Source organism: Chenopodium album, chromosome 12, assembly GCF_948465745.1.
Source record: "Chenopodium album chromosome 12, dcCheAlbu1.1, whole genome shotgun sequence".
Classification (NCBI taxonomy): Eukaryota; Viridiplantae; Streptophyta; class Magnoliopsida; order Caryophyllales; family Amaranthaceae; genus Chenopodium; species Chenopodium album.
In genome coordinates, this window is record NC_137845.1 from 2402585 (window position 1) to 2422407 (window position 19823).

The following is a 19823-nucleotide window of genomic DNA, read 5'->3' on the forward strand; positions in this document are numbered from 1 at the left end:
TGAAGTTGGTGAGTTTGAGTTGGGAGATTTTGGAGCCTTGAAGTTGATTTTACAAAGGAGCCTCAATTTATCTTTCTGATAAATATAAGATGTTTTCAAAAAATAAAAAATAAAAAATATTTATCTAGTGACATTTCTGTAAATAAATCAATATAAAATTAATAAGTCAATATTAGTGAGATTTTATTTAATAAATACTAGATTAGGCTCGTGTGATGCATGATTTAAATATTATTTTACAATTTTAACAATATTATTTAGCTTATTTGTGTGTAATATGTACGTAGTACAAATAATTTAATCAACATCTAATAAATTGAGAAGTTAATAAATAGTGGAAGCCCCAATTTATATAATCTGTATAAAATATACAGAGTAGGAGAAAAAGATAATGTTTATAAGAAAATAAAATAGTCTGACCTTCCTTTAATTTTTCCAATCAAAATTGCATAATTAGTCAATTTAAATATTAAATCTGTTTGGAAAATGTATAATTAATTTATCATTTTCAAATTTTTATTTATGTTGAAAAAAAAATAATGATGTCATTATTAGTTTTGGCGGGAAATTTTTTTATAAGAGGTTGACACGTGAAAAGTAATGACATCAGCGGTACTTTAGTTATATTTATAGATTTGGTGGTTTATTTACAAAAATGTCATTATATAAACGTTTTTGTTTATCATGAAGATAAACTTGTATTTTCTTTGATTTAACTAATCTCTATCTCAAGTGGTTAGAGCTTCCTTCGGTCCTTTCCGACTCCGTAAGGTCTTAACATAGAGCCTCAGCCCTGTCCTTGTGGCTCTCTAAACACCAAAAAAACTAATCTCTCTTTTTTTGTAAGTGTTATGGTAACTTTTTTCACTATGTATATAATAATTTTTGACTTATCTATTTTACTACGAGTAATACATAAACGCTACAATATACTCATAATATGTTAGATGATTTCATCATAGTGTATAACTTTCATAATATAATTTTTTATACTACTATCTCCGTCCCATAATTACAGGCAAATAACTCTAAAAAGTACGGTTTTTAAAGAGGATGGAAAAAGTAGAGGAATATTGTATGAAAAAAATAAAAAGTTAAGAATGTTGTATGGGGATAATAAAAAGTAGAGAATATTGTATGAAAAAGTTAAAAAGTAAGTAATGATTTTTTGGGTATGTGTGTATTTTGTATGAAAAAGAGAAAAAGTAAGTAATGATTTTTTAGGTATGTGTGTAATTTGTATGAAAAAAGCTAAAAAGTAAGTAATGATTAGGTGTTATTTTTAGTAATAGGAGGAACATTTTGGGACACCCAAAATAGTATATTTGCGTGTAATTATGGGACGAAGGAAGTAGATGTTATTTGCATATAATTATAGAAACTAATGATCAAAGTTATGTCTCAAGATATGCATCATATCTAACCAAAACTTTAAAAAATAATACTCTGGTATTTGGAGTAAACAATTGCAAATTACAAGCAGTTTTAAGACATTTTAAATTTTTTAATCATTATTTTATCCAATATCATTCATAAGAATCCTACCACGACATTGCTTGGTAATTTTTTGATTGAGCACTACTACCCATGATTTCATGAGAGTTATGAGACCACGCAATTTTTAGCTCAATAGCAAACATTAGCATGAAATGATTAAAATGAACTTTTTTATATATGAAAAACATTTTTAAAAAGGAAAACACAATTTAAAATTATTTGTCCTTGGCTGGTTCCTTGTGAGAAAACAAAAAGTAAATAAAAATTAATTGAATTTGAAAGGATCGGAAATAGTGGATAGAAGGTGAGAAAATGATATTTATCTTTCTTCCATGAAAAAAAAATGGTCTGCCTCTAGTAATATATATTCTTCTTCATTGAAAAAATAGTTTTGTACCTTTACATAACCAAAAATTAATTTTGATACTTCAAATATTAATTTAAGCTTTTAGCCTTTTATAATTTTATTACTAGGAGTTTGCGCAAGTGGAACAATAAATTAATTAAATAATCTGGTCCAATAGAAATTGAATTGAAATAGGTAAAAAGAAAAGGGATCAGATTCATTTAAGATCATTGCAAAAAAAATAAAAAACAATCATTACCTTAATAAGATTATTCTTTCTTTTATTAAAATAGGTAATTAAGGTAAACAATCGTACGATTCTACTTTTGTAAAGCAAAAGACAGATAATGAACTGTATGTAGTGCATCTCAAATTAGTCAGTCAACCTTACAGCCTTTTTCTATTGTGCATTATAAACTTCCTTCCTCTTTTGGTAATTGTATTTTTTAATAGCAAATTACTTAGTATAATAAGAATTTTTATTTTTTTATTTTTTATTTTTTTTTAGTGTTTAGAGAGCTACAAAGGCGGGGATGAGAATTAATTTCAAGATCTCTTGAAATCGAGAAAAAACTCTAACCACTTGAGCTATCCCTCACTCTCATAAGAAAATTAAAATAATATATATATATATATATATATATATATATATATATATATATATATATATATATATATATATATATATATAACGCGCATAAATGTTGCACTCCTACCAGAAAATAGCGGTTATCAAACATCTATCTGCGCGTTATTACAAATTTACATTATTATTTATTCTACAAGTATATTTTATGAATTGTATTGCATCCCCAACTACTTAACCTTACAGACTTTTCTATCGTGGATAATCAACCCACCATATAATAGTATGTGTTATGTTAATCTAGTATAACTTCAAGGATCTGTCTACAGCAATTGTATGTACGAGTATGTTCTAGACTTCTAGCTGTAGTACCACTAGTACAAGACTACAAGCTGTACATTTATCTTTCAGTTAGGATGGTGTGCGAAACTTACACAATTTTTCTTCCGTTATTGATTATTGTTTGATTTATTAGTTTCAAGTTATCGCATTTGTTATTTAATGTTTGCGATTTGTAAGTTAAATCATGTGTAAATTATATTGTCTAACCATTTTAAACGCATAAGTTTAAATGGCTAAACACATAATGCGTAGTATGTCAAATTTCATTTATTTTACATGGTGTTTATCATATCATATTATTTTCAAAAAAGAAAAAAGAGTAATTCATGCATGGTCCATAACCCAACACGCACAGTAGGGCTTGTTCTGATTGACTAAATTGAGCTGAACTGAACTGAACTGAATATTTTATGAGAGTAGGAAATTAAGGGCCTGTTCTGATTGACTGAACTGAATATTTTATGAGAGAATGAAATTAAGAACTGAAATGAACTGAAAATAATCTGGAAAAAACAGACCCTAAGAACTGAACTGAACTGAACTAAAGTGAAGTGAACTAAAAATAATGTGAAGAGAACGGGTCTTTAATAGTCATTGGGCCTAAATAAGCTCAATGTTACTTTTACACTTATCATAAAATTATCAAAGAGAAATTTACATTGGCAACGATGCATAGGATTATGATCATTATCGTAACTTTCTCTACTACGAGTCCAACTTATAGTGGATTATCTTTACAAGACATGTGAACCCACAACAAGGTTTAACAATGTTTAAACGTACTTGATATTTCACAAGAATAAAGTATGGTAAGTTCAAAAGCCCTTTTCAATAGACACATTTAGCATGTCTCACTAAATGACATTGTATTACGTAAATTGTAATGATTAATTCAAACTTAATTATAATAAAATACGTGTAAAATGTAAATTAAGCAAGCAAAACATCAAGGAGTGATTAGAGTTGATTTTATACAGGTAGTGCATGTTAATTTGAGTACAGCTAATTAGCAACTATAATCTGTTAAAAAGCCTTTTTATACTATGGGCTAAATATTATGCACCAGGCAAATTATAAGATGCACCATGGTACATCTGGTTCTATGTGAACCACCAATAAAAATATACTGTCTTTTCTCTTTCCTTCTCTACTTTCCTAGTTTCTTATTTCTTTCTCTTTTATTTTCTCTCTTCTCTATTTTTCTCTCTATTTTATTTTTCTCTCTCTTGAATTCATTAATCATCCTTTTAATTAAATTCATTCATCACCATTGTTGATCACCATAGATTGAATTCCTTTATTACTATAGATTAAATTCAAATTTTATTTTCTTCAACCTTCAATTTGAAGCTTTGTTAATGGATGGAGTTTTTACAATGAAGTAGTGAAGCTAAAAATGGCGTCGTCGTCGAGGAGAAGGTCGTTAAGACGACGGAGATGATTATTTTCCGATGAGATTTTATTATCTAAATCATCATGGCTAGGTTTGAGTTTCGGAATATGTAGCTTTCATATTCTTTTGATTTTTTTTTAGTGATAGTTGTGTATTTTGTTATGAACAGTTCTGTATTTGGTTATATTTTAGTATTTTGAACAATTTAAGTTAAAAATATGAATGTATGATACGTTTCCTGTAAATACATATGTTTATCGACATGTATTTTTGGAATTATAAACATCTTTATTATAATTTTGAACATGAGATACATAACTTATCAACTTTTTTTTTTTTTAGATCTATGTATTTTTAATTTTATTAAAAAATTTGGCATTCTCTACTTTATAATTTATATATCTGAACATTTGGCATTTTGAGCAGTGTCTTCAAGTACAGAAGTTTTTGAAGGGCGTTCAATGGTTTATGGTTAGGGTTCAGAAGTTTTTGTAGAGGGTTTAGAGGTTTTTGTAGGTTGTTCAGTGGTTTGTGGTTGGGGTTTAGAAGTTTTTATAGGGAGTTTAGAGATTTTTTAAGGGTATTCAGTGGTTTGTGGTTGGGGTTCAAAGGTTTTTGAAGGGTGTTCAGGGGTTTGTGGTTGGGGTTTAGAGGTTTTTAAAGGGTGTTCAGTGGTTTGTGGTTGGGATTAAGAAGTTTTTGTAGAAGGTTCACTGGTATGTGGTTGGGGTTCAAAAGTTTTTGTAGGGGGTTCGTTTTTAAACTCCCAGTAAGCGAGTAGTAGGCTAGTCGCAGGTGGTTTTTGTAGGGTGTTCACTGGTTTGTGGTTGGGGTTCACAAGTTTTTGTAGGAGTTCAGAGGTTTTTGTAGGGTGTTCAGTGGTTTGTGGTTGGGGTTCACAAGTTTTTGTAGGGTGTTCAGTGGTTTGTGGATGGGGTTCAAAAGTTTTTAAGAATTGGTTTTTTTTAGATACATCATCTAATTTCTTCTTTTTAGTGTTCTGACGTTGAATATTTGACTAATTGTACTATTCAAAAAATTTAGGGTTCAATTTAGTATTCAATTCTAAAAATTAACAATTTAAGATCAAATTGCGAATTTGAACAATAAACTACTTACAAATTCTAAAAAAAAAATTACTTCAGGAGTAGATAATTTTGATTTTCTACAAAAAAAAAAAAAAAATAAAATAAAAAATTGAAAGAAAAAATCAAAAAGACAATTATATAGTAGAACATAGTTTCAATTTTACAATTTGTTGAATTATATTAGCAAATTTAACATAAATTTAGGAAAATCAAAGAAGTTTAAGATAGGTTCATATCTTTGAAGGTGTTTTCGTGTGTTCTTTGTCTTTTGCCATGATAGATTGCAATTTTTAGAGAGAGAAAAATGGTGAGAGGAGAGAGAAAATACAAAAGAATTAATTCAGAAAGGTTTTTAATATATGAGAGGAGAGAGAAAATTCTTAAAATGAAATAAAAAAATCGATATGATAGTTGGAGAGAGGAGGAACTATTATTTTATTTTTTTTAAAAAAAAAAACTTGAACTCCATGGATTTTTTTTTCGTCTAGGCTTCCTCTGTTGGGCGCGAATTGGGCTAGGTATACCTATTTCTAGGTGCACCATGGTGCACATAATAGTAATTGTATACACCAAATCAAGATTTTTATATTGTTTAGGTAATTTAAACAAGGATTAAGAATATCCTTGAACGTGGACTTTCATCGTAAGCATACACGTGGCCCACATGGAAATGAGTTTTCTTTTTCCTAATTTGAGGTGGGCCCATCACATATTCGTGATAATTGGCTTAATTTAGCTAAAGCCATCCCATGGTTTTTGACTTTGGATGGGCCACATACCTTGATTATGGATTAATCAGGGCCCAGCTGAATTGCCAAATTACCCCCTTTTTTATTTTTATTTTATTTTATTATTTTTTTTTTTTTGGGTTGTTGTCGTCGTCTTGGGCAGTGGCGTATCCAGACATTTCAAAGAGTGGGTTCAGAGTCGTTAAAAAATGAGTGAAAAATTTATTAATTAAGATTCGATACATAAGTTTAAATTTCGTCCTACGAATGGAATACACTTAGAAAAATGGAAGAAAACACAAAATCGTTATTTGAGTTTTCATACTTTATTAGCATGTCAATACACATCATCATCACTAACTCTAGAAATAAGTCTCTCTCGCGACAAGTAACTAAAGTATTATTCAAGCAGGTTTTCGGCACGTTAGTTTCATGCAAAACTCTGAACTCATGGTGAAAACAAAAAAATCCACAGTCTACATTAATATGGAAAATCCATATAATTGTTAATTTATCCATAAGCAAGGATTGAATTCTAACATTCTAGTTTTTAATATAGTACATCAATAATACAACAAAATCAAACAAGTATCAAACTAATTTAAAATCTCTAATTAATCTAACATTCTAAGTTCAAACTCTAAAAACTCAATATAACACCAAAAAAAAAAAAAAAAAAAAAAAAAAAAAAAAAAACCTACGTAGTATATAAATTACAAGTATATATCAATTATCAATAAATTACAATAACCCAACAAGATTCTAACTCCACAATCAATCATATCATCCAATTATATACTATACTGTACTTATCAAATTAGCAATTCGCAAGTAGTATCAATTTAAAAACAGTGAACTTATGTACTGGGTTGATGGAAGGGTTTGGGAATTTGGGGGAAAATGGGGAGTAAGAGAGAGAAAGTTTGAGGGTAGGCCCAGTAGCCCACATGGTATTGACTAAATGTTCCAACAAAAATAAAAGTGAGGTTTTGTGGAATACCGGACTCGAACCGTTGATCTCTTACAATCTAATAGTTAGGATGCAATGTAAAAAAAAACCACAGGGCTGCGCTTGGAAATCTTTAAAGCGTATCAACAATTATTACTTTTAAACTTTTTATCAGAAGATTAGTGGGTTCAATGAACCCATTTGAACCCATCATGTATCCGCCCCTGGTCTTGGGTACCAAATTTGAATATCTACTTCCAAAAAAATTAGTACAGGACTAAACAAAATAAAGCTACGGAGTATTTAATATTGTTAATAAATTTCTTTAAAATAATTATTAATATGTCCGTAGCCAAAAGTCTAGCAATTCTTGTGAAAAAATGCAAGTTCATGTGAACTAATGTAGAATGAGATTAAGAATTGTTTTTCTTTAACATTTTCCCAAACTATGTACATACTTTAAAATTAACATTTGAAGTTTGAAATTGCACATATTATGATTATAATACATGTATACTATAGAGTTAAAACTTTAATAGTTGAAGTTTAACCGTAAAATTGTAAGAATATACATACTAAATGTTCAAATAGTGTAATGGTTGTAACTTAGCTTGTATTATCCGTCATTGAATATTCATTGAATGATATTTTTTAAGAATCCTCCTTAAAATCTAAAATAAGGATAATCCAAAATAAATAAAAAGATTAGGATTGTTGAGGTGGAAATGTGGAATCCGTTGAAGAAAAAGATGTAGTGAGCCCTAGTGACGTATATGACAACTCATTAGTCATTGGGATTGTGTTTTGATATTGCTCTATTTGACACCCAACTTGGGAGCTTAATGGATTATACGAATAGATTTCCTTTAGCCCATCCTTGAATTGGCTTCTTGCCTTTATTCAATCCAAAAAATCCTATAACCTTAATAATTGAATTTGTCATCAAAAATAAAATTGCCAAAATACAATAATGATAATGTATAAGGTGGGACATTCGCATTAAGACAAAGAGAGCCAAAGAAATTATGTGAAGTCTCTATTGTTTTTTGGCATTGATCCATAACAATAGTAATATAACATGCAAAGTTTCAAATTTCCAATTCTTATACTTCGTATTAGAATAGTAGCTAATGAAAAAAAAAAATTGTCATTGAACTACTTTACGATATTCAAAAGAGGGAAAAGAGATCCATCTGATTGGCTCTAGAAGACAATGTTGAAAATTCATCTTTTATAATAAAGCCTCGTTTCTGGATAGATAACTTTATTATTTTAATTTGTTTAATATGAAGTATTGATTTAGCAAACAATTAAATATTGAACACAAAGTCTTATATGTGGCTGGGCACACGGTGCAACCATCCATCGTAAGGGTTACTTCGTTAGTGTATTAGGGATCACTCATTCAATTTTACACTCGTTCAATTTACAGGGGTTACTTCATCAGTGTTATAAGGGTTACCTGGTCAGTATTACAGGGGTTACCAGATCAGTGTTATAGAGGTTACTTGTTCTTTTACAAGTGGTCACGTGGTGTGGTTAATCGCACACAAGACAGTATTGAAAAATTACAACTACATTGGTATTGAATATTGAATGTCAATAGTGATGTTTTGATTCAGGCCATTTGAAAACACAAACGTAATCACAAGTGGACTTTTATTTAACTTTGAAAAGAGAGTTTATTTTTCACCATCTATTTAAATGTGGCAACAAGACCATGCGATATATGTAAAAATTATTTCGAGTTTAAATTAGGTAACTCTCAATTATTTCGTTACATAGTGTACTGTCATGGTTGATTGAGCACTTTTAAGTGCTTTAACAAGATTGCTTTGGGTATAGTCAGTTTTGAATTGAGGCTTTAAATTAGTTTTGATGTAACCATTATGGTTACATATCAAATAAATCGTGTTGGGTTTGTTTTGCCAAACCTACATCTATCAATCCAATGATTCAAATGTTATTTTATTTGTTTTTTTTTTACTAATATTGAAATACAAAGTACTTCCTTTGTTTTTTATTGCAAAGTTTGTACTCGTATTTTCATACTTGTATGTGCACATTTTATAGTGTTAGGAAATTTAATTATATTTAGTTTAATTTTAATATTTTACGTAAGATTTTAATATGTTGAGGCGAATCAAGTAAGATTTTACGTAACTATTAATTCTACCATGGAATAAATGTTTTTTTTTATGTTACATTTAAAGAAGACGGATAAAACATTTTTTAAAAAATTGTACTTTGTTTGGGTCGAACAATTGCTGACTTTTGGGCCGCATACAGACCTTTATTTTCTCCCAGCCTTTGGGCCGTCACATTAATTTCTGAAATTACCTCATTCGAAGAATTCTCGTTGAATCGGCGACCAAAATGGCGGGTTTAAACGACGAAAATAGCTGCCGGAAAAAGTCGCCGGATCTAATATTCCGGTGTATTGTTTCCTGTATTTCCGGCATCATCACTCAATTTACCCTACTTTTCATACCTTATTTCTTCCCACAATTCTGTCTCCTACTTCAATTCCTCCTCTCAGGTAATTTAGCCCTACTTCCATAAATAAGAAGCTCAATCAATTTCTAGGGTTTTTATAATTTTTTTGATTATTTATAGTTAATCATTAATTGCAGCTGTAGTTCTTGCAATTGCTATTGGATTATGCCAGTTTATCAAGCGGTTGCTGAGAGTTCATGCTTCAGCCCCGGCTTTTGTATTTTTTCATATGATCTTCTTTTGGATTGTTTATATTAGCGTGATTAGTCATGGTAATTTTGATTTATCGTACTTTGAATGTGTGATTTTCTTTTGCTTTAGGCATGTTAATAATTAATTGGGAAGATTATTGTTGTTGATGATTATTTTTTAATATGATTTGCATAATTGGGTGAAATTTTACTAGTCTTTCTGCTTGATTATCAGTTTTAAGTTTAGTTTGTTCACGCGTTGTAATGTTTCTTGTACATATGCTGAAAAGTTGACAAATGATTTATTGCATGATCAGTTTAGTAATTTAAGAGGTAATTATAGAGTAGGAAAATTTTGTTTTGTTAATTGGATTGATTATGCAATCGAGAGAGTAAATTATTATGCTGAAACCTCAAATTCCTGGTTTGGTACGTTTTGTGTTCGATGCTAGGTAGTATTCTATTGTTGCTTACCATTGGAACTTGTTTTGATGCCTGCTTTATCACATTGTTCAGAAATAGGCATTGCATGTTCATTTGAAAAATAATCATTGGTGCAAATGTAAATGTGTTAAGTTTATTAAGGTTTGTCTTCTTTTGATCATCACTCGACTTTTGGTTTGCTTGGTTTGCAGCTGTTTCAATTCCGTCAAATGTTGTATTCAATGCAGAGCTAGCAATTCTTCTTATTGGGTTTTTGAGGTAAAGTTATTTATCACTCTTTTACTTTTGAAGCACCACTGTTGTGTTCCTCACAGTAGCAAATACTTGCTTGGCTTCAGGATCTTATCAAGTGATCCTGGTTTTGTTCGCCATGACTCTCCCAGTTCAGTTGAGGGTTCAAATTCAGAAGATGGGCATCATCAGGAGGTTGTGAATTAGAAACAACGCTTATTGTTCTGATTATAATGTGCTTAATGAGCTTGATGTCGAATGTTTACAGGAAGTATCATCTACCACAAGAAGCATAAGCTTGCATAACTCAAGTGATATGTTTAATTTACATATGCCATATTCTGTTTGAGGGCTATTATGCCTCGTGTTAATACTTTCTGTTACTTATATAGTTATATATGCTATCCTAGTGTCTTCGACCCATTTCTTTTGCTCATTAAGAATGTAAAATTCAGTCCTTTTTACATCTTCTCTGGATTCCAATTGCAATTTAAGATCAACCTTGACTTTAAGTCTTAAACTATCATGTAAGAAGATGGTTCATGTTTCCTTTTCCCCTTTTTAGACTTCGTTATCTTCAAGAAGGATGCGCTATTGTAGAATTTGCAAAGCCTATGTTATTGGATTTGATCACCACTGCCCTGCTTTTGGAAACTGCATAGGTAACAACAGAGCATGAGTTTAAAAATTAGACCTTAAACATGCTGCTCAAAATTTAATGACGTTTTGCACTACACTAGATTTTGAATTTTTAGAATATGGTGTATGTATCATTTTTTTTCTACTCATTTTTGCTTCAGCTTCAGAAATCAGAATATTTATGTCTGATCGTGTACTTGTCTGCAGGCCAGAGGAATCATAGGCTTTTCATGTCACTTTTAATTATATTCATAATGATTGAGGCCTCCTATACAATGCTTTCTTATCAGTGTAAGCTTTATTTTCCTTTTGAATGATTTTCATAATCTGTTGCATAATCTCTTTCTCTCTTTCAATAGAATTAACATGTGAGTGTTATAGTACTTAGAGGAATTAGCGCTGAATTCCATAATTCCATTTGGTTTTTTGAATACCCCCCCTCCCCTTCCAATACTAAGTACTGAGCATCAAGTTTGCCTGGATTCCAGGGATCAACAGAAATCTGATCTTGACAGAGAGGGGCTCCAAGGTAAATCTTTCATTGTTTCACACCGTTTAGAGAATCTTATATACTACCTCCGTTACATATTAGTTGCAACTTTGAATAATACTCAAAGTTGCAACTAATATGTAACGGAGGTAGTACTTAAATCATCTATGTATAAGTGGACCTTCAGGGCAGGTATTTTCCCTGACATATTATTCAAATGTTCATCTAATGTAGCTTTGCTGGTGGAATTTTCTTTTGTTGCAGATTCAATACAGCTTGGTCATGAGCACGATGAACTTTTCTTTGCTTCTAGTGCTTTGGCAGGTTTGTGCAGTTCATGGAGAATAGTGGATTCAGTGATGGGAAAAGAATTGAATTACTAGTTGACTTTACTCATGATTAACTCTGATTATTATACAGGTGGCTTTTTTTGCATGGCATGTATATTGTGTTTGCTTCAATATAAGAACTGAAGAATGGGTAAGTTTTGTATGTAACATCTGGATCAATAAGTAGACATCTTATCATAAGCACAACAGCACAACTTAAAAGCCAAAAATTGTTGTATTTGTGATAAAAAGATTAAAATTCGAAAGATTTGCTTGGAATTTTAGCAGAGAGCTGACACTTTACATGCAAGAGATTTGGTAAATGAACTGGCTAGCAATTTTTGTAATTTGCTAACATTGTCTATAATTTGCATGCTTATGTGTATGTAGATAAATTGGAGAAGATACCCGGAGTTCCATGTCATTGTTCAGCCTACGCCAGGTAATTTAAAAAAGTCTATGATTCTTGTTCTGTTCTGTGAGTTCTGCCTCCTGCTTCCATTTGATGATGTAATTCTTGTCTTCATACATATATGATATATCATATCTGCCTAATGTAATTATTATGCTATTAAATAGATCAATCTTTGTCAGATACGAGGTTCAAGAATCCGTATAATAAAGGACTTTTCTGCAACTTGAAGGAGTTCTTGCTGAGTTGAGACCAATGGTTCACTACTCACAGAGTCTCTTAGGTAAGTTACATCCTGTTCTGGTTTAGTGGCCTGACAATGGTTTTGATTGTGATTGTGGATATATCAGACCTTAAGTCTTGAATTTGAATTCTGTCTAGTTACTTGCATGTGTTGAGGTTGTCTGAGGTCCCTATAACTCTGCTGTCAATGAGTTTTCATGTATATATTATTGTTAATTTTTCAACAATTGTAAACTTGTGGATATGACACCTAAATTCTACATTTATTTAGTAAGCCATCTTTCCGGATCCTGGTATTTCTGTATTCGTAGCTAGTGCCTTTTATGGTTCTTTCGGCTATATTCATTATGAGCTCAGATGTGAATTTGCAGCATTGCAGGATGCCTTTTCAATTTACTTCTCTTTTAGGGGCTGCCTGGAATGGGTGTAATGGGAGGGGAAAAAATACATGAGTAATAATTCTGGATTTTTTTAAAGTTTGGATCTAGGGTAATTAATCAGTGGGGTAATCTATTTCCCTAAAAATGGGGTTAATAATTACCCACCTCCCCCCTAGCATAACAATTTCCTCCGTAAAAAAAAAAAAAGCACTTTCCTCTTCTATACTGCATCTTCTTCTCCCCTGCTATGTACTATCTCCTTCACCTTCATATCCCTCCGCCCAATTGAAGCTGTTGCCGCCATTATAGCCACCTGGTGGAAGCTGCTAGCCGCCATAGCTCATCAATTCCGGCGAATTATGAACAAGTATCTTGAATCGGACCCACTGATTGAAGAGATAGTTGAACAAATGGTTAGGGCTTTTGATCCTTCAAGTGAGGCGATGCTCGTGGTGGTCTCAAATTTATCAACGACATGGTGGTTGCCGCCGATTGCCATGAATTGGTGGTCTTTACCCTAGGATTGTTGCCAAACCTTAGAAAATGAATTATTACTCTCTAAATCAATGCTCAAGTAGAATCTACCCGGTTAGATATTACCCCCCCTTCATTATTTCTGGAATTCCAGGCATGCCCTTAGAGTAGTTATTTAATGCATTATGTCCATGACAATATTGCATGTATTGCATTTTCATAAATGTTTAGATATATGTCATAGATTGAATTCTCTATCTATTCTGAGTTTGTGGAGTACTGGAGCAACTGCTATCTGCCCTAACTACATCCCTTTGTGTTTACCATGTGACATAATCCGTATCCATTTTTTGTGATACTCTATTATGATTATTGAATCTTTTCATGTATCTGGACTGTTCTACTTGGTAAGTTTTGTTCTAAGATTCTCAAGACAAGAAAATATGCTTGGCCTATCGCCTTGGATCTATGGCTATTTGTTGCGAGTAGTATATCCTAATATGCTTCCAACTAATAATGGTTTGCAAGAATGCAAGTATACAGCTGCAATTAATAAACACAGAATTTAATTGCACAAAAACACCATCTTACATCAGTTACATGTACTCATTTCATCACAGGGATTCACTTCCAAACAAGCAAATTACCTAGACACAACAACAAACTTATTCAATCGAAATGATGGTAATTAACATTGAGCACACTCCTGACAGATATTGGGACCTTTTTAAGCAGAAGAGATGTCGATGCTCTTGACCTCAGGTTTCTTCTCTTCCACCTTTGGAATAGTCACAGTAAGCACTCCATTTTCCAAGTTAGCCTTAACTTCATCCATCTTTGTGTTTTCAGGTAGCCTGAAGCGGCGAAGGAACTTCCCACTGCTCCTCTCAACACGGTGCCACTTGTCGTTCTTCTCTTCTTGCTCCTTGCTTCTTTCTCCACTTATCTGCAGGATCCTGCCTTCTTCGACCTCGACCTTCACTTCTTCTTTCTTCAGGCCTTCAGCCCAGGAAGATCAACTTTGAAAACATGTGCCTCTGGTGTTTCCTTCCAATCAACCCTTGTGCTTGCGAATTGAGACGTTTCACGAGCTGAGCTGGGTACATTGGCAAGGGCTGAAGTGAGAATGCCATCAAATGGATCCCAAGTGTCTAGGGAAAATGGATCAAAGACATTGGTTTTTCGGTTACCAAAGAAGCTTGGAATAAGCGACATTTTTGGAGGATTGTTTGAGCTGTGCACAGGTGATTAAGAGTTTACTGAATTGAGATTGGGATTGAACTTCTTAAGTGTGTTTTCTATGTTGATGATAGAACTGAAAGTGCATTGCATATATATTTATACATGATTGTAATGAGATATCTCGGAGTTTCTGGGCATTTCCTCCAATAGTTTAATACTATGATGTTTTTGTTAAATCAATTTTGAGGGACCCAGATAGTGATAGTGTAGCTCTTTTTTCTACAATCTTCTGAAAGCTTCTTTATCCTAATTTTCCATCAATGCCTAGTTCATTATGATGATTGTTTCCTCTATCCTGTTCTACAACATTCTACGACCTTACAGACTCGGAAAAAAAAAAAAAAAAAAAATACAAACTAATTCACTAGCTTAATGATGCATAAAAGAAATTCATACAGTAGATGTTTTAAGTCTGGAATGGACCAAAACTTTATCTAAGGTATAAGTTTCCTTTGTAAAAACAAAATTTAAAATGATGTCTCATGTTTTTCTATATACACGCTGTAGTCTGTAATATTAAGATTTACACATGCTAATGCACAAGATATCAATTACATTACATTATACTAAGGGCGAAATTTAGAGAATATTTGGTAAAATATTATAAAAAGTTTGCCCTCCAAAACCACTTTCTAAACAAACTTATTGTAATTAAATTATGACTTTTAGTTTGTATAAAATCTAAAATAAATGTCCTTAAATATCAAATTGCCCATTATAACTATTATATGTTTAATTAATTTCTTTCACAATATTTCATATTTTTTACTACTAAGTCTATTTATAATATTTATATCCATTATTTTTGGTAAAATTTATTGTCATTAGAATTATTTAACAACCGTGCATTGCACGGGGTTTAATCTAGTATAATACTATTAGAATAGATACTAGAGAGTACGTATTAAAGGGTAAGTTTGCATGTGTCTTTAACGGTGTGATTAATTAATCTATGGTTTCCAATCTTCATTTCCTTGAATTAAAAAATTAATCGTCAATTTTCTAATTTTACTTGTTATTATGCTGATAAATGTTTCTATATTTCTAATTTCTTAGTCGCTTTTTTTAGTTTTTGTTTTGTTAGAGTAGTCTAGAGGTGAAAATTGGAGATTTGGATGCGTCTCGTTCATCCTACTTTTTTTTTTTTTTTTTTTCCTTCGCTTCTTAATAATAAGATTCCGTATCTAACAATGTTATATATGATACCGCATTAAGGATCCATAGTTTATTGATGTTTAAACATTACTCCCGTTGTAAAAATTACTTGTACCCATGAACAGAAAGATATTCCATATTAGCATACTTTGTACAAAGTATCCATAATTCCATATTAGCATACTTTGTACAAAGTATCCATATGACACAATACGAAAGAGAAAGGCCTAATACCAATTGGTTGTAAATACGAAAGAGAAAGGCCTAATGCCAATTGGTTGTTGGTGTATTGGTAATTGAGACTACACTTGTTGGGAGGATTCGTGTTCAATCCCCCGCAACAACAATTGGGATGGGACTGGAACCTAACCACCCAAAACTGATCTCCGAATCTGGATTAGCCTAAAGGGTGAAGTGGGTGGAACACCAAAAAAAAAAAAAAGAGAAAGGCCTAATGTTTTTTTTAAGGTAATGTTCACAAATGGCTTTGTAAATCGAATTTAACAACCCAAAACTCTATTTCATTTACTTGATCTTGTGAAAGACATTTTTTTTTTTTGAAGAAGAATTTCCTTAGCTTAGTCATTATTCAAGGCACCATCAATCTAAATCAATCCTTAATTATTATAAATCCTAAGGTTGGATGGATTAGAGTATATTCTCTAGTGTTTTTTTTTTTTTTTAGGTGTACAAATATCATGAAGAAGGAAACTGGAGATTCTCTCGTGTATTCCAACTAGCTCAACGCTGTAGCAATGGAGGAACTTAGGTGTAAATTTGAAAAATCTTTTCATTATATTTTTGTATTGGTCCATTATAAACTCTATCTATACAATTATTTTTACATACATATATATATGGAAATAAAGATAGAGTATCAATTAAAATCATTTTTATAATTATAATATTGGCTGTTAGAATCATGTTTACCTTAGTCAATAAAAGAAAAAAAATCAATTGTCCTAATTCCTTGGTTGCATAATTGATGACTCATTTGCCTATATAAATTATGTATTTAGCTGTATTAGTATACAAATATAATCCTAAGTATTCTTTAAATTCTTTTTAAATATTTTCTTTGCACACCCAATCTATCTCTAAACTCCTTGTCTAATAGCCGGAGCACCATTAGAGCAGTGCAAGTAACTAAGAAGACATATTGATTCGATCAAACACCCAATTCAATTTTTAGGTAAATGTCATATTCTACTATATCTTTGGAATATTATTTTACTTTTTGATGAATTATACTTCGTAATGCACATTTGTACGTATGTGGAGTTATATATGAAAGGTGTTTAATATACTTTAATTTCATTGTGCTTTATATTAATGATAATGCTTCAATCTATTCAAATTATACATCCATGTTCATGAATAAATCGTTACATGCACCAATGCACATAATATTTGATATGTTCTAAAGTACGGAGTGTGTTATAGTTATATAATGTTGACAAGGTTTGTAATGAGGATGCCCCACTTTCTAATGGTGAGAAACAAATTTTGTTTCTCACATAGCATTTTCGTAAATATATCAACAACTTTATTCAACTGTGGAGCCCACAATAATGAAAAAGTTGTTTAATTTATTCACGAAAATGCCCCAATGAGAAACAAAATTCGTTTCTCACCATGAGAAACAAGGAATTTCTCGTTTGTAATTTCGCGCCAATTCTAGTGTTTTATCAATTTTACTAGGTAATATATTATTGATTGGGCTTTGTCTTGTAATATTATATATGTGATTATGCTAGTTGAGTTAATTAGCGGAATCGCTTTTACATGCCCAATTCAAACCGGCAAAACTGAAAAATTTACTCAACTCTGGCACAGATTTTGGCTAACGTACCACCCACCCCTATACCGGTTCAAGCTCGATTGTACCCTGGGTCGTCTCACCCATGCGCTAGACTTTAATTCTAATACATTCATGTGTGCAATTAGACACTAATTCCACTCGTGCAAATTGTACTAGCATTGTAATAACATACATTAATGACTTTTTATTAAGTAAGATTTAAGATTGTGAATATTGAAGAAGCATTCAAGTAACGTATATCACCTCGCCAAGAAGTAAAAGTAACATATATTTTGATGTTAACAATACAAAAAATAAACTCAGTATTTTCATTGTCAATTTCATAGATGTGCCTACATTTTTTATTTATTCAACATTGTTTTTCAAAATTACAGGTCACCTAGACCGACCTCTCAATCAAAGGCTACAACAACAACAACAAATTAGAGAAAAATGCATCAATTCATGTCGAATTTCTTGTTGATCTGCACGCTAATTTGGTACTGCTATGGTTGTCTCGAAAACTACACAACAACGAGCTTCGATGAAGGGTTAAAGAAGCTCTATGGAGAAGAAAACATAGTCATTGAAGATGATGGAAACACCGTCTACTTATCCATTTTTAATAACACAGGAGGGTCCGGGTTTATCTCTCAAAACGTTTACCAAAGCGGGTTATTTAGTGCTTCTATCAAGCTGCCATCACCAAACTACGCTGCTGGTGTTGTTGTGGCATTCTACTTGTCCAACAATGATAAATTTGAGGAACATCACGACGAGATTGATTTCGAGTTCTTGGGTCATGCTAACGGCCAGGATTGGGTCTTGCAGACTAATATTTATGGTAATGGTAGCACAAGCAGAGGAAGGGAAGAGAGGTACACGTTATGGTTTGATCCGAGTGAAAAGGCTCATAAGTATAGTGTTTTTTGGGGCGAAAACCGGGTTATTTTTTATGTGGATGATGTCCCAATTAGAGAGAATTACAAGGTGAATGGTTTGGGTGGGGATTACCCGTCTAAGCCCATGTCATTGATTGCTACTATATGGGATGGATCGGGTTGGGCTACGAATGGAGGCCGGTTTAAGATCAACCATGAATTTGACCCGTTTGTGGCTAGGTTCTCGGACCTTTTAATCCGTGGGTGTGCATCTGACCCGAATCAGAAGCCTTCTAACTGTGATGATGTGAATGTTTGTGGGAAAATAACACTGCAAAACTTAAGGGAATATGAGGAGTTTAGGAAGCAACATCTTACATACTCCTATTGCCAGAGGAAGCCCCAGTTTCTCACCGTGAGAAACGAATTCGTTTCTCATAGGGGCATTTTTGTGAATAAATCAACAACATTTTCAACTTTATTTAACTGTGGAGCCCACAATATTGAAAAAGTTGTTGATTTATTCACGAAAATGCCATCATGAGAAACAAATTTTGTTTCTCACCATGAGAAACAGGGAATTTCCCCTATTGCCATGATAACAACAGGTATAACCCCCCTTTGCCTGATTGTGTGGTTGGTCCAACTGGTGGAAGGCCTAGTTGAAACATTAATTAGTATTCACATTTGGAAGATGATTTTATTGATTATTCATATTCTTTTCGAATGATTATCCCCAATGATGTTTTTTAGTCATTGCTATGTTTCATTAATTCTTTTTGAATAAAAAATTCATATTTGGTAGATGGTAATTCATACTAGTATTTGTTTATGTTATTGCATATGATTGATAAAGAATTGGAATTGTCGCGAGTACTTATATCTAACAGTTTAATTTATTCTTATAAACAGGATTAGTTATTTTAACTTTAAAGGGGAGTGTGAAGTGATCTTCTGCTCAAACCCCCTAACTTGAAATACCCAAAACTATATAGCATGAAGATGGATAAAAATACGAGTATGTTTACAATATTACACACAAAACAGCGATGTTGACTTTAAAGGATTCAAACCCAGAATTTTTATGAAAGTACTTCAGATAGCATATGTTACACGATCAGTTGGATAGATAAAATTAATTGGTCTCACCCTCATTTTTACTGGTAGAAGTCATGCTTCGATCGTTGCTCATGAAAACGTCTGTGAGGACCGTACTGGAATAAAATGCTGTTCTCACCAGCTCTAAGGCCTGTCAAACACTCAAAATTAATTTTCATGTAAATATCACATTTTCTAGAATAATTGTGACATATTCTTAAAAATGAAGTCCGGGAAATGTGACTAGTAATTAACTTAGGATGGAAACGAAAAATATGACTAGAAGGGAAAGAGAAAGACCTTTGTACCATCGACAGTCTTCTCAAGGAGGTAGCTGATATCTTTGACGCCATGTATGTTGAAGAGATTAATGCTCGAGATGGTTGAG

The 19823-nt window shown here is 32.0% G+C and overlaps 1 protein-coding gene and 2 pseudogenes across 2 annotated transcripts; 2 read left to right on the top strand and 1 right to left on the bottom strand.

Moving 5' to 3' along the window:
* The first annotated feature begins 9241 nt into the window (after positions 1-9241).
* LOC145571582 (uncharacterized) lies at positions 9242-12968 on the top strand. 2 transcript variants are annotated; one of them, XM_081630614.1, is made up of 11 exons: positions 9242-9468; positions 9563-9697; positions 10252-10318; positions 10399-10486; positions 10857-10953; positions 11138-11221; positions 11419-11459; positions 11685-11744; positions 11841-11900; positions 12140-12191; positions 12329-12968. In XM_081630614.1, exons 1-11 carry the CDS (start codon positions 9306-9308, stop codon positions 12409-12411), a joined length of 930 nt encoding a protein of 309 aa, XP_081486740.1. In that variant the 5' UTR covers positions 9242-9305; the 3' UTR covers positions 12412-12968. The 2 variants fall into 2 exon arrangements, with proteins under 2 accessions (XP_081486740.1, XP_081486741.1); XM_081630615.1 differs by having other exon boundaries at positions 12344-12968.
* An 839-nt stretch (positions 12969-13807) lies between these two features.
* Positions 13808-14473, bottom strand: LOC145571583 (17.4 kDa class I heat shock protein-like; annotated as a pseudogene).
* A 3448-nt stretch (positions 14474-17921) lies between these two features.
* Positions 17922-19255, top strand: LOC145572777 (putative xyloglucan endotransglucosylase/hydrolase protein 28 pseudogene; annotated as a pseudogene).
* The last annotated feature ends 568 nt before the right edge of the window (positions 19256-19823 follow it).

What these genes read in the sequence shown, in the direction of transcription:
- LOC145571582 (XM_081630614.1), top strand. Translation starts at nt 9,306, where the DNA reads ATGGCGGGTTTAAACGACGAAAATAGCTGCCGGAAAAAGTCGCCGGAT. An exon ending in ACTTCAATTCCTCCTCTCAG is followed by an intron (nt 9,469 to 9,562) that starts GTAATTTAGCCC and finishes CATTAATTGCAG; the next exon opens with CTGTAGTTCTTGCAATTGCT. An exon ending in CTTCTTATTGGGTTTTTGAG is followed by an intron (nt 10,319 to 10,398) that starts GTAAAGTTATTT and finishes GCTTGGCTTCAG; the next exon opens with GATCTTATCAAGTGATCCTG.